Source organism: Electrona antarctica (assembly GCF_951216825.1).
Source record: "Electrona antarctica genome assembly, chromosome: 6".
Lineage (NCBI taxonomy): Eukaryota > Metazoa > Chordata > Actinopteri > Myctophiformes > Myctophidae > Electrona > Electrona antarctica.
In genome coordinates, this window is record NC_136811.1 from 59,342,737 (window position 1) to 59,367,693 (window position 24,957).

Consider the following 24,957-nt stretch of genomic DNA (forward strand, 5'->3'; position numbering starts at 1 on the left):
TTTAAACACCTGGAGCCATAACTACTGTCTTTAAACACATGGAGCCATAACTACTGTCTTTAAACACATGGAGCCATAACTACTGTCTTTAAACACATGGAGCCATAACTACTGTCTTTAAACACATGGAGCCATAACTACTGTCTTTAAACACATGGAGCCATAACTACTGTCTTTAAACACCTGGAGCCATAACTACTGTCTTTAAACACCTGGAGCCATAACTACTGTCTTTAAACACATGGAGCCATAACTACTGTCTTTAAACACATGGAGCCATAACTACTGTCTTTAAACACATGGAGCCATAACTACTGTCTTTAAACACCTGGAGCCATAACTACTGTCTTTAAACACATGGAGCCATAACTACTGTCTTTAAACACATGGAGCCATAACTACTGTCTTTAAACACATGGAGCCATAACTACTGTCTTTAAACACATGGAGCCATAACTACTGTCTTTAAACACATGGAGCCATAACTACTGTCTTTAAACACCTGGAGCCATAACTACTGTCTTTAAACACATGGAGCCATAACTACTGTCTTTAAACACCTGGAGCCATAACTACTGTCTTTAAACACCTGGAGCCATAACTACTGTCTTTAAACACCTGGAGCCATAACTACTGTCTTTAAACACATGGAGCCATAACTACTGTCTTTAAACACCTGGAGCCATAACTACTGTCTTTAAACACCTGGAGCCATAACTACTGTGGCTTTAAACACCTGGAGCCATAACTACTGTCTTTAAACACCTGGAGCCATAACTACTGTGGCTTAAACACCTGGAGCCATAACTACTGTCTTTAAACACCTGGAGCCATAACTACTGTCTTTAAACACCTGGAGCCATAACTACTGTCTTTAAACACCTGGAGCCATAACTACTGTCTTTAAACACCTGGAGCCACAACTACTGTCTTTAAACACATGGAGCCATAACTACTGTCTTTAAACACCTGGAGCCATAACTACTGTCTTTAAACACCTGGAGCCATAACTACTGTCTTTAAACACCTGGAGCCATAACTACTGTCTTTAAACACCTGGAGCCATAACTACTGTCTTTAAACACCTGGAGCCATAACTACTGTCTTTAAACACCTGGAGCCATAACTACTGTCTTTAAACACCTGGAGCCATAACTACTGTCTTTAAACACCTGGAGCCATAACTACTGTGGTTTAAACACCTGGAGCCATAACTACTGTCTTTAAACACCTGGAGCCATAACTACTGTCTTTAAACACCTGGAGCCATAACTACTGTCTTTAAACACCTGGAACCATAACTACTGTCTTTAAACACCTGGAGCCATAACTACTGTCTTTAAACACCTGGAGCCATAACTACTGTCTTTAAACACCTGGAGCCATAACTACTGTCTTTAAACACCTGGAGCCATAACTACTGTCTTTAAACACCTGGAGCCATAACTACTGTCTTTAAACACCTGGAGCCATAACTACTGTGGTTTAAACACCTGGAGCCATAACTACTGTGGTTTTAAACACCTGGAGCCATAACTACTGTCTTTAAACACCTGGAGCCATAACTACTGTCTTTAAACACCTGGAGCCATAACTACTGTCTTTAAACACCTGGAGCCATAACTACTGTCTTTAAACACCTGGAGCCATAACTACTGTCTTTAAACACCTGGAACCATAACTACTGTCTTTAAACACCTGGAGCCATAACTACTGTCTTTAAACACATGGAGCCATAACTACTGTCTTTAAACACCTGGAGCCATAACTACTGTCTTTAAACACCTGGAGCCATAACTACTGTGGTTTAAACACCTGGAGCCATAACTACTGTGGTTTAAACACCTGGAGCCATAACTACTGTCTTTAAACACCTGGAGCCATAACTACTGTCTTTAAACACCTGGAGCCATAACTACTGTCTTTAAACACCTGGAGCCATAACTACTGTGGCTTAAACACCTGGAGCCATAACTACTGTCTTTAAACACCTGGAACCATAACTACTGTCTTTAAACACCTGGAGCCATAACTACTGTCTTTAAACACCTGGAGCCATAACTACTGTCTTTAAACACCTGGAGCCATAACTACTGTCTTTAAACACCTGGAGCCATAACTACTGTCTTTAAACACCTGGAGCCATAACTACTGTCTTTAAACACCTGGAGCCATAACTACTGTCTTTAAACACCTGGAGCCATAACTACTGTGGTTTAAACACCTGGAGCCATAACTACTGTCTTTAAACACCTAGAGCCATAACTACTGTGGTTTAAACACCTGGAGCCATAACTACTGTGGTTTAAACACCTGGAGCCATAACTACTGTCTTTAAACACCTGGAGCCATAACTACTGTCTTTAAACACCTGGAGCCATAACTACTGTCTTTAAACACCTGGAGCCATAACTACTGTCTTTAAACACCTGGAGCCATAACTACTGTCTTTAAACACCTGGAGCCATAACTACTGTCTTTAAACACCTGGAGCCATAACTACTGTCTTTAAACACCTGGAGCCATAACTACTGTCTTTAAACACCTGGAGCCATAACTACTGTCTTTAAACACCTGGAGCCATAACTACTGTCTTTAAACACCTGGAGCCATAACTACTGTGGTTTAAACACCTGGAGCCATAACTACTGTCTTTAAACACCTGGAGCCATAACTACTGTCTTTAAACACATGGAGCCATAACTACTGTGGTTTAAACACCTGGAGCCATAACTACTGTCTTTAAACACCTGGAGCCATAACTACTGTCTTTAAACACCTGGAGCCATAACTACTGTCTTTAAACACATGGAGCCATAACTACTGTCTTTAAACACCTGGAGCCATAACTACTGTCTTTAAACACCTGGAGCCATAACTACTGTCTTTAAACACCTGGAGCCATAACTACTGTCTTTAAACACCTGGAGCCATAACTACTGTCTTTAAACACCTGGAGCCATAACTACTGTCTTTAAACACCTGGAGCCATAACTACTGTCTTTAAACACCTGGAGCCATAACTACTGTGGTTTAAACACCTGGAGCCATAACTACTGTCTTTAAACACCTGGAGCCATAACTACTGTCTTTAAACACCTGGAGCCATAACTACTGTGGTTTAAACACCTGGAGCCATAACTACTGTGGTTTAAACACCTGGAGCCATAACTACTGTCTTTAAACACCTGGAGCCATAACTACTGTCTTTAAACACCTGGAGCCATAACTACTGTCTTTAAACACCTGGAGCCATAACTACTGTCTTTAAACACCTGGAGCCATAACTACTGTGGTTTAAACACCTGGAGCCATAACTACTGTGGTTTAAACACCTGGAGCCATAACTACTGTCTTTAAACACCTGGAGCCATAACTACTGTGGTTTAAACACCTGGAGCCATAACTACTGTCTTTAAACACCTGGAGCCATAACTACTGTCTTTAAACACATGGAGCCATAACTACTGTCTTTAAACACCTGGAGCCATAACTACTGTCTTTAAACACCTGGAGCCATAACTACTGTCTTTAAACACCTGGAGCCATAACTACTGTGGTTTAAACACCTGGAGCCATAACTACTGTCTTTAAACACCTGGAGCCATAACTACTGTCTTTAAACACATGGAGCCATAACTACTGTCTTTAAACACCTGGAGCCATAACTACTGTCTTTAAACACCTGGAGCCATAACTACTGTGGTTTAAACACCTGGAGCCATAACTACTGTGGTTTAAACACCTGGAGCCATAACTACTGTCTTTAAACACCTGGAGCCATAACTACTGTGGTTTAAACACCTGGAGCCATAACTACTGTGGTTTAAACACCTGGAGCCATAACTACTGTGGTTTTAAACACCTGGAGCCATAACTACTGTGGTTTTAAACACCTGGAGCCATAACTACTGTGGCTTAAACACCTGGAGCCATAACTACTGTCTTTAAACACCTGGAGCCATAACTACTGTCTTTAAACACCTGGAGCCATAACTACTGTCTTTAAACACCTGGAGCCATAACTACTGTCTTTAAACACATGGAGCCATAACTACTGTCTTTAAACACCTGGAGCCATAACTACTGTCTTTAAACACCTGGAGCCATAACTACTGTCTTTAAACACCTGGAGCCATAACTACTGTCTTTAAACACCTGGAGCCATAACTACTGTCTTTAAACACCTGGAGCCATAACTACTGTCTTTAAACACCTGGAACCATAACTACTGTCTTTAAACACCTGGAGCCATAACTACTGTCTTTAAACACCTGGAGCCATAACTACTGTCTTTAAACACCTGGAGCCATAACTACTGTCTTTAAACACCTGGAGCCATAACTACTGTCTTTAAACACCTGGAGCCATAACTACTGTCTTTAAACACCTGGAGCCATAACTACTGTCTTTAAACACCTGGAACCATAACTACTGTCTTTAAACACCTGGAGCCATAACTACTGTCTTTAAACACCTGGAGCCATAACTACTGTCTTTAAACACCTGGAGCCATAACTACTGTCTTTAAACACCTGGAGCCATAACTACTGTCTTTAAACACCTGGAGCCATAACTACTGTCTTTAAACACCTGGAGCCATAACTACTGTCTTTAAACACCTGGAGCCATAACTACTGTCTTTAAACACCTGGAGCCATAACTACTGTCTTTAAACACCTGGAGCCATAACTACTGTCTTTAAACACCTGGAACCATAACTACTGTCTTTAAACACCTGGAGCCATAACTACTGTCTTTAAACACCTGGAGCCATAACTACTGTCTTTAAACACCTGGAGCCATAACTACTGTCTTTAAACACCTGGAGCCATAACTACTGTCTTTAAACACCTGGAGCCATAACTACTGTCTTTAAACACCTGGAGCCATAACTACTGTCTTTAAACACCTGGAGCCATAACTACTGTGGTTTTAAACACCTGGAGCCATAACTACTGTCTTTAAACACCTGGAGCCATAACTACTGTCTTTAAACACCTGGAGCCATAACTACTGTCTTTAAACACCTGGAGCCATAACTACTGTCTTTAAACACCTGGAGCCATAACTACTGTCTTTAAACACCTGGAGCCATAACTACTGTCTTTAAACACCTGGAGCCATAACTACTGTCTTTAAACACCTGGAGCCATAACTACTGTGGCTTTAAACACCTGGAGCCATAACTACTGTCTTTAAACACCTGGAGCCATAACTACTGTCTTTAAACACCTGGAGCCATAACTACTGTGGTTTAAACACCTGGAGCCATAACTACTGTCTTTAAACACCTGGAGCCATAACTACTGTCTTTAAACACCTGGAGCCATAACTACTGTCTTTAAACACCTGGAGCCATAACTACTGTCTTTAAACACCTGGAGCCATAACTACTGTCTTTAAACACCTGGAGCCATAACTACTGTGGCTTTAAACACCTGGAGCCATAACTACTGTCTTTAAACACCTGGAGCCATAACTACTGTCTTTAAACACCTGGAGCCATAACTACTGTCTTTAAACACCTGGAGCCATAACTACTGTCTTTAAACACATGGAGCCATAACTACTGTCTTTAAACACCTGGAGCCATAACTACTGTCTTTAAACACCTGGAGCCATAACTACTGTCTTTAAACACCTGGAGCCATAACTACTGTCTTTAAACACATGGAGCCATAACTACTGTCTTTAAACACCTGGAGCCATAACTACTGTCTTTAAACACCTGGAGCCATAACTACTGTCTTTAAACACCTGGAGCCATAACTACTGTCTTTAAACACCTGGAGCCATAACTACTGTCTTTAAACACCTGGAGCCATAACTACTGTCTTTAAACACCTGGAGCCATAACTACTGTCTTTAAACACCTGGAGCCATAACTACTGTCTTTAAACACCTGGAGCCATAACTACTGTCTTTAAACACCTGGAGCCATAACTACTGTCTTTAAACACCTGGAGCCATAACTACTGTGGTTTAAACACCTGGAGCCATAACTACTGTCTTTAAACACCTGGAGCCATGACTACTGTCTTTAAACACCTGGAGCCATAACTACTGTGGTTTAAACACCTGGAGCCATAACTACTGTGGTTTAAACACCTGGAGCCATAACTACTGTCTTTAAACACCTGGAGCCATGACTACTGTCTTTAAACACCTGGAGCCATAACTACTGTGGTTTAAACACCTGGAGCCATAACTACTGTCTTTAAACACCTGGAGCCATAACTACTGTCTTTAAACACCTGGAGCCATAACTACTGTCTTTAAACACCTGGAGCCATAACTACTGTGGTTTAAACACCTGGAGCCATAACTACTGTGGTTTTAAACACCTGGAGCCATAACTACTGTCTTTAAACACCTGGAGCCATAACTACTGTCTTTAAACACCTGGAGCCATAACTACTGTCTTTAAACACCTGGAGCCATAACTACTGTCTTTAAACACCTGGAGCCATAACTACTGTCTTTAAACACCTGGAACCATAACTACTGTCTTTAAACACCTGGAGCCATAACTACTGTCTTTAAACACATGGAGCCATAACTACTGTCTTTAAACACCTGGAGCCATAACTACTGTCTTTAAACACCTGGAGCCATAACTACTGTGGTTTAAACACCTGGAGCCATAACTACTGTGGTTTAAACACCTGGAGCCATAACTACTGTCTTTAAACACCTGGAGCCATAACTACTGTCTTTAAACACCTGGAGCCATAACTACTGTCTTTAAACACCTGGAGCCATAACTACTGTGGCTTAAACACCTGGAGCCATAACTACTGTCTTTAAACACCTGGAACCATAACTACTGTCTTTAAACACCTGGAGCCATAACTACTGTCTTTAAACACCTGGAGCCATAACTACTGTCTTTAAACACCTGGAGCCATAACTACTGTCTTTAAACACCTGGAGCCATAACTACTGTCTTTAAACACCTGGAGCCATAACTACTGTCTTTAAACACCTGGAGCCATAACTACTGTCTTTAAACACCTGGAGCCATAACTACTGTGGTTTAAACACCTGGAGCCATAACTACTGTCTTTAAACACCTAGAGCCATAACTACTGTGGTTTAAACACCTGGAGCCATAACTACTGTGGTTTAAACACCTGGAGCCATAACTACTGTCTTTAAACACCTGGAGCCATAACTACTGTCTTTAAACACCTGGAGCCATAACTACTGTCTTTAAACACCTGGAGCCATAACTACTGTCTTTAAACACCTGGAGCCATAACTACTGTCTTTAAACACCTGGAGCCATAACTACTGTCTTTAAACACCTGGAGCCATAACTACTGTCTTTAAACACCTGGAGCCATAACTACTGTCTTTAAACACCTGGAGCCATAACTACTGTCTTTAAACACCTGGAGCCATAACTACTGTCTTTAAACACCTGGAGCCATAACTACTGTCTTTAAACACCTGGAGCCATAACTACTGTCTTCAAACACCTGGAGCCATAACTACTGTCTTTAAACACCTGGAGCCATAACTACTGTCTTTAAACACCTGGAGCCATAACTACTGTGGTTTAAACACCTGGAGCCATAACTACTGTCTTTAAACACCTGGAGCCATAACTACTGTCTTTAAACACCTGGAGCCATAACTACTGTCTTTAAACACCTGGAGCCATAACTACTGTGGTTTAAACACCTGGAGCCATAACTACTGTCTTTAAACACCTGGAGCCATAACTACTGTCTTTAAACACCTGGAGCCATAACTACTGTCTTTAAACACCTGGAGCCATAACTACTGTCTTTAAACACCTGGAGCCATAACTACTGTGGTTTAAACACCTGGAGCCATAACTACTGTCTTTAAACACCTGGAGCCATAACTACTGTCTTTAAACACCTGGAGCCATAACTACTGTGGTTTAAACACCTGGAGCCATAACTACTGTCTTTAAACACCTGGAGCCATAACTACTGTCTTTAAACACATGGAGCCATAACTACTGTGGTTTAAACACCTGGAGCCATAACTACTGTCTTTAAACACCTGGAGCCATAACTACTGTCTTTAAACACCTGGAGCCATAACTACTGTCTTTAAACACCTGGAGCCATAACTACTGTCTTTAAACACCTGGAGCCATAACTACTGTGGTTTAAACACCTGGAGCCATAACTACTGTCTTTAAACACCTGGAGCCATAACTACTGTCTTTAAACACCTGGAGCCATAACTACTGTGGTTTAAACACCTGGAGCCATAACTACTGTGGTTTAAACACCTGGAGCCATAACTACTGTCTTTAAACACCTGGAGCCATAACTACTGTCTTTAAACACCTGGAGCCATAACTACTGTCTTTAAACACCTGGAGCCATAACTACTGTCTTTAAACACCTGGAGCCATAACTACTGTGGTTTAAACACCTGGAGCCATAACTACTGTGGTTTAAACACCTGGAGCCATAACTACTGTCTTTAAACACCTGGAGCCATAACTACTGTGGTTTAAACACCTGGAGCCATAACTACTGTCTTTAAACACCTGGAGCCATAACTACTGTCTTTAAACACATGGAGCCATAACTACTGTCTTTAAACACCTGGAGCCATAACTACTGTCTTTAAACACCTGGAGCCATAACTACTGTCTTTAAACACCTGGAGCCATAACTACTGTGGTTTAAACACCTGGAGCCATAACTACTGTCTTTAAACACCTGGAGCCATAACTACTGTCTTTAAACACATGGAGCCATAACTACTGTCTTTAAACACCTGGAGCCATAACTACTGTCTTTAAACACCTGGAGCCATAACTACTGTGGTTTAAACACCTGGAGCCATAACTACTGTGGTTTAAACACCTGGAGCCATAACTACTGTCTTTAAACACCTGGAGCCATAACTACTGTGGTTTAAACACCTGGAGCCATAACTACTGTGGTTTAAACACCTGGAGCCATAACTACTGTGGTTTTAAACACCTGGAGCCATAACTACTGTGGTTTTAAACACCTGGAGCCATAACTACTGTGGCTTAAACACCTGGAGCCATAACTACTGTCTTTAAACACCTGGAGCCATAACTACTGTCTTTAAACACCTGGAGCCATAACTACTGTCTTTAAACACCTGGAGCCATAACTACTGTCTTTAAACACATGGAGCCATAACTACTGTCTTTAAACACCTGGAGCCATAACTACTGTCTTTAAACACCTGGAGCCATAACTACTGTCTTTAAACACCTGGAGCCATAACTACTGTCTTTAAACACCTGGAGCCATAACTACTGTCTTTAAACACCTGGAGCCATAACTACTGTCTTTAAACACCTGGAGCCATAACTACTGTCTTTAAACACCTGGAGCCATAACTACTGTCTTTAAACACCTGGAGCCATAACTACTGTCTTTAAACACCTGGAGCCATAACTACTGTCTTTAAACACCTGGAGCCATAACTACTGTCTTTAAACACCTGGAGCCATAACTACTGTCTTTAAACACCTGGAGCCATAACTACTGTCTTTAAACACCTGGAGCCATAACTACTGTCTTTAAACACCTGGAGCCATAACTACTGTCTTTAAACACCTGGAGCCATAACTACTGTCTTTAAACACCTGGAGCCATAACTACTGTCTTTAAACACCTGGAGCCATAACTACTGTCTTTAAACACCTGGAGCCATAACTACTGTCTTTAAACACCTGGAGCCATAACTACTGTCTTTAAACACCTGGAGCCATAACTACTGTCTTTAAACACCTGGAGCCATAACTACTGTCTTTAAACACCTGGAGCCATAACTACTGTCTTTAAACACCTGGAGCCATAACTACTGTCTTTAAACACCTGGAGCCATAACTACTGTCTTTAAACACCTGGAGCCATAACTACTGTCTTTAAACACCTGGAGCCATAACTACTGTCTTTAAACACCTGGAGCCATAACTACTGTGGTTTAAACACCTGGAGCCATAACTACTGTCTTTAAACACCTGGAGCCATGACTACTGTCTTTAAACACCTGGAGCCATAACTACTGTGGTTTAAACACCTGGAGCCATAACTACTGTGGTTTAAACACCTGGAGCCATAACTACTGTCTTTAAACACCTGGAGCCATGACTACTGTCTTTAAACACCTGGAGCCATAACTACTGTGGTTTAAACACCTGGAGCCATAACTACTGTCTTTAAACACCTGGAGCCATAACTACTGTGGTTTAAACACCTGGAGCCATAACTACTGTCTTTAAACACCTGGAGCCATAACTACTGTCTTTAAACACCTGGAGCCATAACTACTGTCTTTAAACACCTGGAGCCATAACTACTGTGGCTTAAACACCTGGAGCCATAACTACTGTCTTTAAACACCTGGAGCCATAACTACTGTCTTTAAACACCTGGAGCCATAACTACTGTCTTTAAACACCTGGAGCCATAACTACTGTCTTTAAACACCTGGAGCCATAACTACTGTCTTTAAACACCTGGAGCCATAACTACTGTCTTTAAACACCTGGAGCCATAACTACTGTCTTTAAACACCTGGAGCCATAACTACTGTCTTTAAACACCTGGAGCCATAACTACTGTCTTTAAACACCTGGAGCCATAACTACTGTGGTTTAAACACCTGGAGCCATAACTACTGTCTTTAAACACCTGGAGCCATAACTACTGTCTTTAAACACCTGGAGCCATAACTACTGTCTTTAAACACCTGGAGCCATAACTACTGTCTTTAAACACCTGGAGCCATAACTACTGTGGTTTAAACACCTGGAGCCATAACTACTGTCTTTAAACACCTGGAGCCATAACTACTGTCTTTAAAAACCTGGAGCCATAACTACTGTGGCTTAAACACCTGGAGCCATAACTACTGTCTTTAAACACCTGGAGCCATAACTACTGTGGCTTAAACACCTGGGGCCATAACTACTGTGGTTTAAACACCTGGAGCCATAACTACTGTCTTTAAACACCTGGAGCCATAACTACTGTCTTTAAACACCTGGAGCCATAACTACTGTCTTTAAACACCTGGAGCCATAACTACTGTCTTTAAACACCTGGAGCCATAACTACTGTCTTTAAACACCTGGAGCCATAACTACTGTCTTTAAACACCTGGGGCCATAACTACTGTCTTTAAACACCTGGAGCCATAACTACTGTCTTTAAACACCTGGAGCCATAACTACTGTCTTTAAACACCTGGAGCCATAACTACTGTCTTTAAACACCTGGAGCCATAACTACTGTCTTTAAACACCTGGAGCCATAACTACTGTCTTTAAACACCTGGAGCCATAACTACTGTCTTTAAACACCTGGAGCCATAACTACTGTCTTTAAACACCTGGAGCCATAACTACTGTGGTTTAAACACCTGGAGCCATAACTACTGTCTTTAAACACCTGGAGTCATAACTACTGTCTTTAAACACCTGGAGCCATAACTACTGTCTTTAAACACCTGGAGCCATAACTACTGTCTTTAAACACCTGGAGCCATAACTACTGTCTTTAAACACCTGGAGCCATAACTACTGTCTTTAAACACCTGGAGCCATAACTACTGTCTTTAAACACCTGGAGCCATAACTACTGTCTTTAAACACCTGGAGCCATAACTACTGTCTTTAAACACCTGGAGCCATAACTACTGTGGTTTAAACACCTGGAGCCATAACTACTGTGGCTTAAACACCTGGAGCCATAACTACTGTGGCTTAAACAGACAACATCAAAGTGTTTAAAGACTTAAACCTCTCTTAAAGTCTCTCTCTTTTGTAGCAAAAACATAAGAGCAAACATAATTCTTCACAAAATGAGATTCTACACCACAGGTGTGTGAATCTAGACCACAGATGTGTGAATCTAGACCACAGGTGTGTGAATCTAGACCACAGGTGTGTGATTCTACACCACAGGTGTGTGAATCTAGACCACAGGTGTGTGAATCTAGACCACAGGTGTGTGAATCTACACCACAGGTGTGTGAATCTAGACCACAGGTGTGTGAATCTACACCACAGGTGTGTGAATCAAGACCACAGGTGTGTGAATCTACACCACAGGTGTGTGAATCTAGACCACAGGTGTGTGAATCTAGACCACAGGTGTGTGAATCTAGACCACAGGTGTGTGAATCTAGACCACAGGTGTGTGAATCTACTAGCCTGGTTAATAAACCAGACCGAATCAGCCGTTGGCAAAAAAAGGTTGCCTACCAGCGGATTACGGTCTGGCGAGGCTCAGTAGCACGCCTCTTTCCTACAGCAGAGAACAGGTCGGACCAATCGGGACACGGTATGCAATATAGGCGGGCTTTGGTACAGTGACGTTCAATGCTTGAGACCTTTGACTGACAGTAGCTCTGACCAATTGCGTCGAAGAGAAAATGTTCCCCAGGAAATGAAATCCAAGTGGAGCCAGCCCAGACTGATATACCGCGACAGTGTTGTGTGATATTAGTCTGGCTTATTAGCCAGGCTATGAATCTACACCACAGGTGTGTGAATCTAGACCACAGGTGTGTGAATCTACACCACAGGTGTGTGAATCTACACCACAGGTGTGTGAATCTAGACCACAGGTGTGTGAATCTAGACCACAGGTGTGTGAATCTACACCACAGGTGTGTGAATCTAGACCACAGGTGTGTGAATCTAGACCACAGGTGTGTGAATCTACACCACAGGTGTGTGAATCTAGACTGATCTTTTTTTCTTCTTCTTTCGATGAATTGTGCAGCACTAACCATTGTGCATGTGTATGCAGTGCAACCAGGTGAGCTTCTGTGTGAATGGACGCATGTTGAGTGCATGCGTGCGTGCGTGCGTGCGTGCGTGCGTGCGTGCGTGCGCTGCTACAGCCGTGAGGATGAGGTGACACAGTGATGCAAATAGTCTGCATCCTTAGACTCACTGAATAGAGAACGGACGCAATCATGTCACCCTCCGGGGGTCCTGGGATGGAGTACCGTACTCGGCACTGTACTCTAACGTCGCTGAAGTAGGACTCTAAATTCAGACACCTAAGAGATCTAATTTAGAATAGATCTAATTTCTAAATGTGATCCAGAACGGTGCAGCTAGTAGTTCAGTTGTCTGTCCACTTCATTTTAGTTACTCTTGTGTTTTTGCTACAAGAGAGACTTTAAGAGGTTTAAGTCTTTAAGCACTTTGAAAACCACAGTAGTTATGGCTCCAGGTGACATTTAGAACATAGTAATGTTCAGCAACTACAGACTAAAGACAATACATATTATATATAATTAACATAGTAATGTTCAGCAACTACAGACTAAAGACAATACATATTATATATAATTAACGTAGTAATGTTCAGCAACTACAGACTAAAGACAATACATATTATATATAATTAACGTAGTAATGTTCAGCAACTACAGACTAAAGACAATACATATTATATATAATTAATGTAGTAATGTTCAGCAACTACAGACTAAAGACAATACATAAAAAATAGAATTGAGAGATGAGAGTTCAACATTTTGATCAAGAATGGTGCAGCACTAACTGTAAGCCCTGTCGTCTCCCCTGTGTCCCGTTCCCTCCATCACACACACCACACACACACACACACACACACACACACACCACACACACACACACCACACACACCACACACACACCTAGGGTGGACATTAGCTGTCTGCTAGCCCAGAGGTCTGCAACCTTTTTCACATGAAGTGCCATGTTTTCATTTTCGTGATCACACGCCATCAGTGATCACCCTCCCTGTGCCAGTGATCACCCTCCCTGTGCCAGTGATCACCCTCCCTGTGCCAGTGATCACCCTCCCTGTGCCAGTGATCACCCTCCCTGTGCCAGTGATCACCCTCCCTGTGCCAGTGATCACCCTCCCTGTGCCAGTGTGCAAGTGATCACCCTCCCTGTGCCAGTGTGCAAGTGATCACCCTCCCTGTGCCAGTGATCACCCTCCCTGTGCCAGTGATCACCCTCCCTGTGCAAGTGATCACCCTCCCTGTGCAAGTGATCACCCTCCCTGTGCCAGTGATCACCCTCCCTGTGCCAGTGATCACCCTCCCTGTGCCAGTGATCACCCTCCCTGGGTGATCACCCTCCCTGTGCCAGTGATCACCCTCCCTGTGCCAGTGTGCAAGTGATCACCCTCCCTGTGCAAGTGATCACCCTCCCTGTGCCAGTGATCACCCTCCCTGTGCCAGTGTGCAAGTGATCACCCTCCCTGTGCCAGTGATCACCCTCCCTGTGCCAGTGTGCAAGTGATCACCCTCCCTGTGCAAGTGATCACCCTCCCTGTGCCAGTGATCACCCTCCCTGTGCAAGTGATCACCCTCCCTGTGCAAGTGATCACCCTCCCTGTGCCAGTGATCACCCTCCCTGTGCAAGTGATCACCCTCCCTGTGCAAGTGATCACCCTCCCTGTGCAAGTGATCACCCTCCCTGTGCCAGTGATCACCCTCCCTGTGCCAGTGATCACCCTCCCTGTGCCAGTGATCACCCTCCCTGTGCCAGTGATCACCCTCTCTGTGCCAGTGATCACCCTCTCTGTGCCAGTGATCGATGTATAAAGTGTGTTTGGGGAACCCACCACCACTACACACTGACTGACTGGCTGACTGACTGGCTGGCTGGCCTTGCTGGCTGGCTGGCTGGCTGGCTGACTGACTGACTGGCTGGTTGACTGGCTGGCTACATGATGTTAGCAGCCTGCTAGCTGATCTAACATAGACCCTGAATCTGAGGTGTTTTGTATGCTATGAAAATAGTCTTGAGATTAAACAAAATGCTACTATTTATCCCAAATGTGACCCAGAAAAGCTTGAAACCCTGTATAACATGTAAAACTGCATTTATATAGTAGCGCCTTTATCCAAGGCTTTACAGAGATGTGCATAACATTCACCCATTCAAACACACACATTTACATAGATTGTGTAATGCACACATTCACACACACATTCACACACCGATGGCGGAGGAAACCATGCAAGGCGCCAACCTGCACATCGGGAGCAATCAGGGGTTCAGAGTCTTGCTCACGTCCACACTAACTCTGAGGGAGCCCACAGGGATCGAACCGGGAACCTTGCGGTTCCATCCGGCCGCTCTACCGCTGAACAACTGCGCCCCCCCAACACAATGTGAAATAGTTCTGTTTACACAATGCTGTACCTCCAACTGTATATACTTTATGTTTACACATTGATGTACCTCCAACTGTATATACTTTATGTTTACACAATGCTGTACCTCCAACTGTATATACTTTATGTTTACACAATGCTGTACCTCCATCTGTACATACTTTCCCCATTTGTACCTGATTTTATATTTGACACAATGTGAACATATGTTTTCTCATGCCAATGAAGCTCATTTGAATATTATGTAATTGAATGGTTATAATAACCTCCATGTTTATAGCATGAAGCACACACACACACACACACACACACACACCACACACACACACACCACACACACCACACACACACCTAGGGTGGACATTAGCTGTCTGCTAGCCCAGAGGTCTGCAACCTTTTTCACATGAAGTGCCATGTTTTCATTTTCGTGATCACACGCCATCAGTGATCACCCTCCCTGTGCCAGTGATCACCCTCCCTGTGCCAGTGATCACCCTCCCTGTGCCAGTGATCACCCTCCCTGTGCCAGTGATCACCCTCCCTGTGCCAGTGTGCAAGTGATCACCCTCCCTGTGCCAGTGTGCAAGTGATCACCCTCCCTGTGCCAGTGATCACCCTCCCTGTGCCAGTGATCACCCTCCCTGTGCAAGTGATCACCCTCCCTGTGCAAGTGATCACCCTCCCTGTGCCAGTGATCACCCTCCCTGTGCCAGTGATCACCCTCCCTGTGCCAGTGATCACCCTCCCTGTGCCAGTGATCACCCTCCCTGTGCCAGTGATCACCCTCCCTGTGCCAGTGTGCAAGTGATCACCCTCCCTGTGCAAGTGATCACCCTCCCTGTGCCAGTGATCACCCTCCCTGTGCCAGTGTGCAAGTGATCACCCTCCCTGTGCCAGTGATCACCCTCCCTGTGCCAGTGTGCAAGTGATCACCCTCCCTGTGCAAGTGATCACCCTCCCTGTGCCAGTGATCACCCTCCCTGTGCAAGTGATCACCCTCCCTGTGCAAGTGATCACCCTCCCTGTGCCAGTGATCACCCTCCCTGTGCAAGTGATCACCCTCCCTGTGCAAGTGATCACCCTCCCTGTGCAAGTGATCACCCTCCCTGTGCCAGTGATCACCCTCCCTGTGCCAGTGATCACCCTCCCTGTGCCAGTGATCACCCTCCCTGTGCCAGTGATCACCCTCTCTGTGCCAGTGATCACCCTCTCTGTGCCAGTGATCGATGTATAAAGTGTGTTTGGGGAACCCACCACCACTACACACTGACTGACTGGCTGACTGACTGGCTGGCTGGCCTTGCTGGCTGGCTGGCTGGCTGGCTGACTGACTGACTGGCTGGTTGACTGGCTGGCTACATGATGTTAGCAGCCTGCTAGCTGATCTAACATAGACCCTGAATCTGAGGTGTTTTGTATGCTATGAAAATAGTCTTGAGATTAAACAAAATGCTACTATTTATCCCAAATGTGACCCAGAAAAGCTTGAAACCCTGTATAACATGTAAAACTGCATTTATATAGTAGCGCCTTTATCCAAGGCTTTACAGAGATGTGCATAACATTCACCCATTCAAACACACACATTTACATAGATTGTGTAATGCACACATTCACACACACATTCACACACCGATGGCGGAGGAAACCATGCAAGGCGCCAACCTGCACATCGGGAGCAATCAGGGGTTCAGAGTCTTGCTCACGTCCACACTAACTCTGAGGGAGCCCACAGGGATCGAACCGGGAACCTTGCGGTTCCATCCGGCCGCTCTACCGCTGAACAACTGCGCCCCCCCAACACAATGTGAAATAGTTCTGTTTACACAATGCTGTACCTCCAACTGTATATACTTTATGTTTACACATTGATGTACCTCCAACTGTATATACTTTATGTTTACACAATGCTGTACCTCCAACTGTATATACTTTATGTTTACACAATGCTGTACCTCCATCTGTACATACTTTCCCCATTTGTACCTGATTTTATATTTGACACAATGTGAACATATGTTTTCTCATGCCAATGAAGCTCATTTGAATATTATGTAATTGAATGGTTATAATAACCTCCATGTTTATAGCATGAAGCACACACACACACACACACACACACACACACACACACACACACACACAGTGAGAGACAGAGAGAGACAGAGAGAGAGACAGAGACAGACATACAGTACAGAGTATGGCTGTAGTTAGCAGTGTGTGTGTAAGCAGAGTCCAGCAGCTAGCTAGCATTAGCCACTGCATTAGCCGTCCCCTTCTTTGTGTTAGCATGGAGGTTAGCATAGAGGCTAGCCCTGTGTTAGCTTAGAGGTTAGCTCGACTCATAAGGAACAGAAATATTAGAATGGGAGCTACAGTTGGCCTCAGAACGTTCTCTCCGTTTCTATTCTGTATTTATATATTATTGTTAGTCTCTCAGTCTGCCAAAAGTTAGTCTTGGGGATGTGTGTGTGCTCTGTTTTCCTAAATGACACACAGTGTGTGTGTGTGTGTGTGTGTGTGTGTGTGTGTCAGTCAGGATGAGATGAAGTGAAATCAACATCCATGTTTACAACCAAACTGACGTCCTTTCTTCATCTGACATTTAATCTGTCACTACATTTAATGTCGGATATTAAAATGTCCATTATTTAATTACTGCGTCATTAAACATCCATATGTTTTTAGAGGTAATACACAAAGTGTAGTAGCGCAGATATTAGACACTAAACGGGTTTAAGTGCATGTGTTCTGTGCCTTTGGCCCCCAAAAGAGAACAGATCTACAAGCATGCATTATAACAATGTGCTCATTTTATATCATAATGTACATCTACAGAGCTGTGCATGGTGTGTGTGTGTGTGTGTGTGTGTGTGTGTGTGTGTCTCTCTCTCTCTCTCTCGGTGGGGGTGTGGGGGGGGGGGGCATGCTAACTCCCGTTAGCATGAAGCTAACGGGCTTCATGTTGACATTTTCTCTCCTGTTGTCACTAAAACAAAACATACGCTAATAAATAACAGTAATTATAATAAACGTCAGCCTCGCTGGGACTTTAATAATCACAACAAGACGTAAACAACACAATAAAAAGCTGTATTATTAAACTAACCTCTTCGCTCCCGCTCCTAGAGCCGGAGAGGGGGGTCCCCAGCACGGCCTCCAGGCCCAGCAGAGGCACCGGGGAGCCCCGCTCGGAGCCCGACGCGAGGCCGAGGCTCGGGTTGGGAGGAGGAGGCCCGCCGAGGCCTCCCAGCGCCGCCGCCGCCTCCTCCAGGAGCAGCGCGGCGGCCGAGGAGGAGGCCTGGTGGTCGGACGAGGAGGACCAGGAGGTTCCGGTGTTCCCGGAGCCCCCTCCCCCGGAGCCCGAGGAGGAGAAGCGGCCGAGCTGCCAGCGCTTCTCGGAGCGGAGGCGGCTGCGAGAGGACCAGGGCCGGCCGGGGAAGCGGCCCCGCGCCGCCGTGCCTGCTCCTCCTCCCCCGGCTCCTCCTGCTCCTCCGCCCGCCATGGCGCTGCAGGGTCCCTGGGCTGAGGCTCCAGAGGCTGCCGCCATGATGTCTCTGTGTAGCAACAACAGTATACAGTAGATCCAGATAGCTTGTCTTGTAGCAACAGCAGCAGCAGCTCTCCTAGTCCTGGCTGTGTGTGTAGCCTCTGTCTGTATGGATGGATGGTGGAGACACACACACACACACACACCGTGTACACACACCATACACGCACACACACTAGAGAGGGAAGGAAGCGTAGCTGCGCGGGATGGTGGGGGGGGGGGGGGGGCGGCCGCAATGCCGCATGGGAAATGTAGTTTGTCTGTCTGTCTGTCTGTCTGTCTGTCTGTCTGTCTGTCTGTCTGTCTGTCTGTCTGTCTGTCTGTCTGTCTGTCTGTCTGTCCGTCCAATGACTCTCTTTCTTTCCCCTCGTCATCAACTGAACCTGACCTGGCCTCATCAGAACAGATCTAACAGCCCTCATCAGGACAGATCTAACAGCCCTCATCAGAACAGATCTAACAGCCCTCATCAGGACAGATCTAACAGCCCTCATCAGGACAGATCTAACAGCCCTCATCAGGACAGATCTAACAGCCCTCATCAGGACAGATCTAACAGCCCTCATCAGGACAGATCTAACAGCCAGAAGGCTGCAATGCAGAACTGACCCCCTGTACAAAATAAAGAAAACATCCATGTTTTTAATGTATTTGTTTGTAATGTTTATTGGGGTGGTTGGTTGGATACAGTATAGCTACTAGAGGGTATGCGCGTGACATCATCATCATACCCGGAGGTTATGCGGGAACGCCTACTGAGTGGCAAATAACTACTTTCTGGCCTCGACAGCCACACAGAAAAGTCTAATTGCATTAAACGACTTTAAACAACATTAAATTCACTTTGCCACTCGATCTGCCACTCACTTTATGCATGTGTATGTAGGTGTGTTTATGTGTGTTCACATAAATAAGAGATCCTATAATTATTATTGTAATTATTGTTACTACTATTATTACTGCTATTATTGTTATTATTATATTATTGTTATTATCATCATTATTATTATGATTACTGCTATTATTGTTATTATTATATTATTGTTATTATCATCATTATTATTATGATTACTAAGTATTATCATTATTATAATTATTATTAATTGTTATTATTATTGATATTGACATTAATATTAATAATATTGGTATTATTGAGAGCAATATTAATAGTATTTTATTTGGTGGGTAAGGGATAATAAATATTATCTCATCAATCATCTGTGTATCTAGAAATCTGGAAATGCTTTTTCTGTCAAAAATCAAAAGTCCAGCATTCCGGCCGGGGAAGTCTGGAGTGGCCCTGGTCTTTCCCTAATGGGACTGATTGAGGGTAGCTACTGGGACGTAAGTCGGGACTTGATCACCCCGGCTGGGTTGCCTGAGTGAGGGGTATGATGTTCGAGAGACCCGAAAACCTGATGACCTTGGGATACATCACTGAACAGTTGCCATGTTTTTTGTTATATATAGTTCTTCTATAGTGACTCATAGGAATAGACTACCGGTATGTGACAACCAGGTATAGTCTGGTGACCACCGGAGAGACGGGTGACAGCCGGAATGTAGACGGCACCCGGGTGAGCAGTATGGGTTAGCGCCCCAGCCTGTGTCCTCCAGGGTGAGCAGTATGGGTTAGCACCCCAGCCTGTGTCCTCCAGGGGGAGCAGTGTGGGTTAGCGCCCCAGCCTGTGTCTTCCAGGGTGAGCAGTATGGGTTAGCACCCCAGCCTGTGTCCTCCAGGGTGAGCAGTGTGGGTGTGGGTTAGCGCCCCAGCCTGTGTCCTCCAGGGTGAGCAGTGTGGGTGTGGGTTAGCGCCCCAGCCTGTGTCCTCCAGGGGGAGCAGTGTGGGTTAGCGCCCCAGCCTGTGTCCTCCAGGGTGAGCAGTGTGGGTTAGCGCCCCAGCCTGTGTCCTCCAGGGGGAGCAGTATGGGTTAGCACCCCAGCCTGTGTCCTCCAGGGTGAGCAGTATGGGTTAGCGCCCCAGCCTGTTTCCTCCAGGGTGAGCAGTGTGGGTTAGCGCCCCAGCCTGTGTCCTCCAGGGGGAGCAGTGTGGGTGTGGGTTAGCACCCCAGCCTGTGTCCTCCAGGGGGAGCAGTATGGGTTAGCGCCCCAGCCTGTGTCCTCCAGGGGGAGCAGTGTGGGTTAGTGCCCCAGCCTGTGTCCTCCAGGGTGAGCAGTATGGGTTAGCGCCCCAGCCTGTGTCCTCCAGGGTGAGCAGTGTGGGTTAGCGCCCCAGCCTGTGTCCTCCAGGGTGAGCAGTGTGGGTTAGTGCCCCAGCCTGTGTCCTCCAGGGTGAGCAGTGTGGGTTAGTGCCCCAGCCTGTGTCCTCCAGGGTGAGCAGTATGGGTTAGTGCCCCAGCCTGTGTCCTCCAGGGGGAGCAGTGTGGGTTAGTGCCCCAGCCTGTGTCCTCCAGGGGGAGCAGTGTGGGTTAGCGCCCCAGCCTGTTTCCTCCAGGGTGAGCAGTATGGGTTAGCGCCCCAGCCTGTGTCCTCCAGGGGGAGCAGTATGGGTTAGCGCCCCAGCCTGTGTCCTCCAGGGTGAGCAGTGTGGGTTAGCGCCCCAGCCTGTGTCCTCCAGGGTGAGCAGTGTGGGTTAGCGCCCCAGCCTGTGTCCTCCAGGGTGAGCAGTATGGGTTAGCGCCCCAGCCTGTGTCCTCCAGGGTGAGCAGTGTGGGTTAGCGCCCCAGCCTGTGTCCTCCAGGGGGAGCAGTATGGGTTAGCGCCCCAGCCTGTGTCCTCCAGGGGGAGCAGTATGGGTTAGCGCCCCAGCCTGTGTCCTCCAGGGCGAGCAGTGTGGGTGTGGGTTCGCGCCCCAGCCTGTGTCCTCCAGGGGGAGCAGTATGGGTTAGCACCCCAGCCTGTGTCCTCCAGGGTGAGCAGTATGGGTTAGCACCCCCAGCCTGTGTCCTCCGTGAGGAGGAAGGCCTTTATGAGGGCCATTCAAGCAGCAAGCGGAGCCGTAGCACCACCTTCTCGCTCGGGTGGAGTATGCGAAACCATATTGCCCACCACTCCTGAATGAAGTGTCTGGTACAGAGCCTATAGTCCAGAGGTGCCCACACTTTTTTGACTTGAGAGCTACTTTCAAAATGACCAGCTCAACAAGATCTATAGGCCTACACAAAAACAATATGAAAAGAATGTACCTGCATAAAGACAAACACACTTGGAATGGGAAATAGAGGAGGGGGGAAATGACATTGCTAGGGCTTTTTTTCCCTTTGTAATGCAACACAAAACAAAGTATTTCATTGTGGGTTTGAGTAAGAGGCCCTTTTTCATATCAATCAATCAAGTCACCTGAATTCAAGTGGCAGATTCCTTTTTTATATATATTTAGGGTCATGTCATGTGGTCTACCTGCACAGCCTTTGTGATCTACTGGTAGATCATGATCTACCTTTTGGGCACCCCTGGCCTAGTCCTTCCATGCACCAGAAGCGTACCTTCCAGTCGCGGCAGAGTATAGTTCTGGAGTAGTTCCAATGGATTGTGCATGTGGTCCTGGTCTTTCCCTAATGGGACTGATCGAGGGTAGCTACTGGGACGTAAGTCGGGACTTGATCGCCCTGGCTGGGTCGCCTGAGTGAGGGGTATGATGTTGGGAGACCCGAAACCCTGATGACCTTCAATACATCACTGAGGATACGTCCCAGGTGACCTTGGGATACATCACTGAGGATACGTCCCAGGTGACCTTGGGATACATCACTGAGGATACGTCCCAGGTGGTGACCTTGGGATACATCACTGAGGATACGTCCCAGGTGACCTTGGGATACATCACTGAGGATACGTCCCAGGTGACCTTGGGATACATCACTGAGGATACGTCCCAGGTGACCTTGGGATACATCACTGAGGATACGTCCCAGGTGACCTTGGGATACATCACTGAGGATACGTCCCAGGTGACCTTGGGATACATCACTGAGGATACGTCCCAGGTGACCTTGGGATACATCACTGAGGATACGTCCCAGGTGACCAGTTAAGTTTTTTTTTTTTTTAAGTTAAGTTTTGTGTGTGTGTGTGTGTGTGTGTGTGTGTGTGTGTGTGTGTGTGTGTGTGTGTGTGTGTGTGTGTGTGTGTGTGTGTGTGTGTGCGCGTGCGTGCGTGTGTGTGTGCGTGCATGTGTGTGTGTGTTTTTGTGTGTGATACAGCTGCGCCCTCTGGTGGTGGGCGGGTGGTGTTACAGCGTGACACACACACAGACACACACACACACACACAGACGTGATCTGCTGGGTCTCATAGTAAATGCTCACTGCGTTCGCAATCACTGCGTTCGCAATAAAAGTCTGGAATTCAAAAATGACTTGAGTAAAAGCACAACATTATCATTGGTATTAAAATGTAGCCATACTTTATAGTATATTAAAATGTAGCCATACTTTATAGTATATTAAAATGTAGCCATACTTTATAGTATATTAAAATGTAGCCATACTTTATAGTATATTAAAATGTAGCCATACTTTATAGTATATTAAAATGTAGCCATACTTTATAGTATATTAAAATGTAGCCATACTTTATAGTATATTAAAATGTAGCCATACTTTATAGTATATTAAAATGTAGCCATACTTTATAGTATATTAAAATGTAGCCATACTTTATAGTACCAAAGGTAGAAAATACTCATTATGCAGAATGTTCCATTTAATAATTAATACAAAAATAATACTTTACGTTTTCAAATGTAGAATGGCTATTTTCTCAAATGGCCAATAGGGCTAATGTGTTTTGTAATTATAATCAAAATCTACAAAGTAACTACCAACAAAAGTTTTGAAATAATTGTAAAGGAGTAAAAGTATAATGTTTGCCTCAGAGATGGAGTGTAGTTTGAGTAGAAGTGGAACTACACTCAGTAAAGTACTGAGTATAGTAGGTACTAGTACTCCAGTACTAGTACCTACAGATTGTACTTATAAGATGGAGTGTAGTTTGAGTAGAAGTGGAACTATACTCAGTAAAGTACTGAGTATAGTAGGTACTAGTACTCAAGTACTAGTACCTACAGATTGTACTTATAAGTGAAAGTACTTTCCACCGCCGGCTGCCTGGGAGCAATCAGGTCATTTCCTCACGTTCAGATTAAGGAGGAGTTATACATCAAGAACAACCTATCAGAGGCTCTGGAATATTAATTACTTGTCAGAAAGACATAACTAATAAATGTAGAACGCCCTACCAACAGCCATTAAGACATGTGAATCCCTTGACTCCTTCAAAACCGCTCTCAAAGGCCACCTACGGACGGCTGCGATTCAAAACTGGCCCGTAAAATCTGAATGCCCCACGGGCCCCACCCCTTTTCCCCTCACTGTATATTTTTTTCCCTTGTGGGAAAATTTGGCCGTATCCAAAGCTTGCCCAAATGTGCTGACCTCATCATATTTGTGATGACGGCTATGGCCGTTTTTAGCCCAAGGAGTTAATACATTCTTCAATCAATCAATCAATAGTTTGCACACCAAATATCCATTCAATCTACAAGCCCACAGAAGTCTATAATGCATCACTATCTAGCGCGTTTAGACCTTGGAGATCGGTTCTTAACAGGGCCATAAATCAGACAGTGGCCTCTGGAATTATAATTATAATATATTCTGTTGATATTATATATGTAAAGTGTTGTCTGTTGATATTATTATATATGTAAAGTGTTGTCTGTTGATATTATTGTCTCCACCAGGCCGAAGGCATGGGGAGAGAGTGTGTTTTGCACTCCGTCCGTCCGTCCGTGTGTCCGTCCGTCCGTGTGTCCGTCCGTCTGTGAACAGCTAATCTCCGGCACCGCTAACCCGGTCGATGCCAACTTTTGCACACACACTCCCTGGATGCCAACGATGAACCTCTGCCCCAAAATTTCCAGAACGGCCTGTAATAGCGCCACCAGGAGGCCGCTTTGTGCAAAACAAGTTTTTGGACAGTACACCTACAGATTTTGTCCAAACATCACGCAAATTGGTACACAGTCTCTCTAGAGCCATTCAACAAAACGTGTCTTTCAGATTTCTCAGACTCCATCCTGATTGGCTAAGATTGGCTTCCAAAGTTTGCAGGAGTGCTCAGTTTCAAACAAAATGCTGCAAATCATGAACACATCGTGTGATTTCCGTGAAATTGTGCACGCACATTCCCACTAGGCCGAGGAAGAAATGCCACATGAACATTTTCAACTCAGCCTCATGGTGGCGCTATAACTGGCCGAAAAGTGTTTT

The 24,957-nt window shown here is 45.1% G+C and overlaps 1 protein-coding gene across 1 annotated transcript in view; it reads right to left on the minus strand.

Moving 5' to 3' along the window:
• LOC306925206 (histone-lysine N-methyltransferase 2A-like) overlaps positions 1-18,811 on the minus strand; it is a 167,316-nt gene extending 148,505 nt beyond the window's left edge. Inside the window, 1 exon segment of the mRNA XM_079503897.1 lies at positions 18,284-18,811. Coding sequence (XP_079360023.1) covers positions 18,284-18,724 — 441 coding nt within the window. The 5' untranslated portion in view covers positions 18,725-18,811.
• Between the last annotated feature and the right edge of the window lie 6,146 nt (positions 18,812-24,957).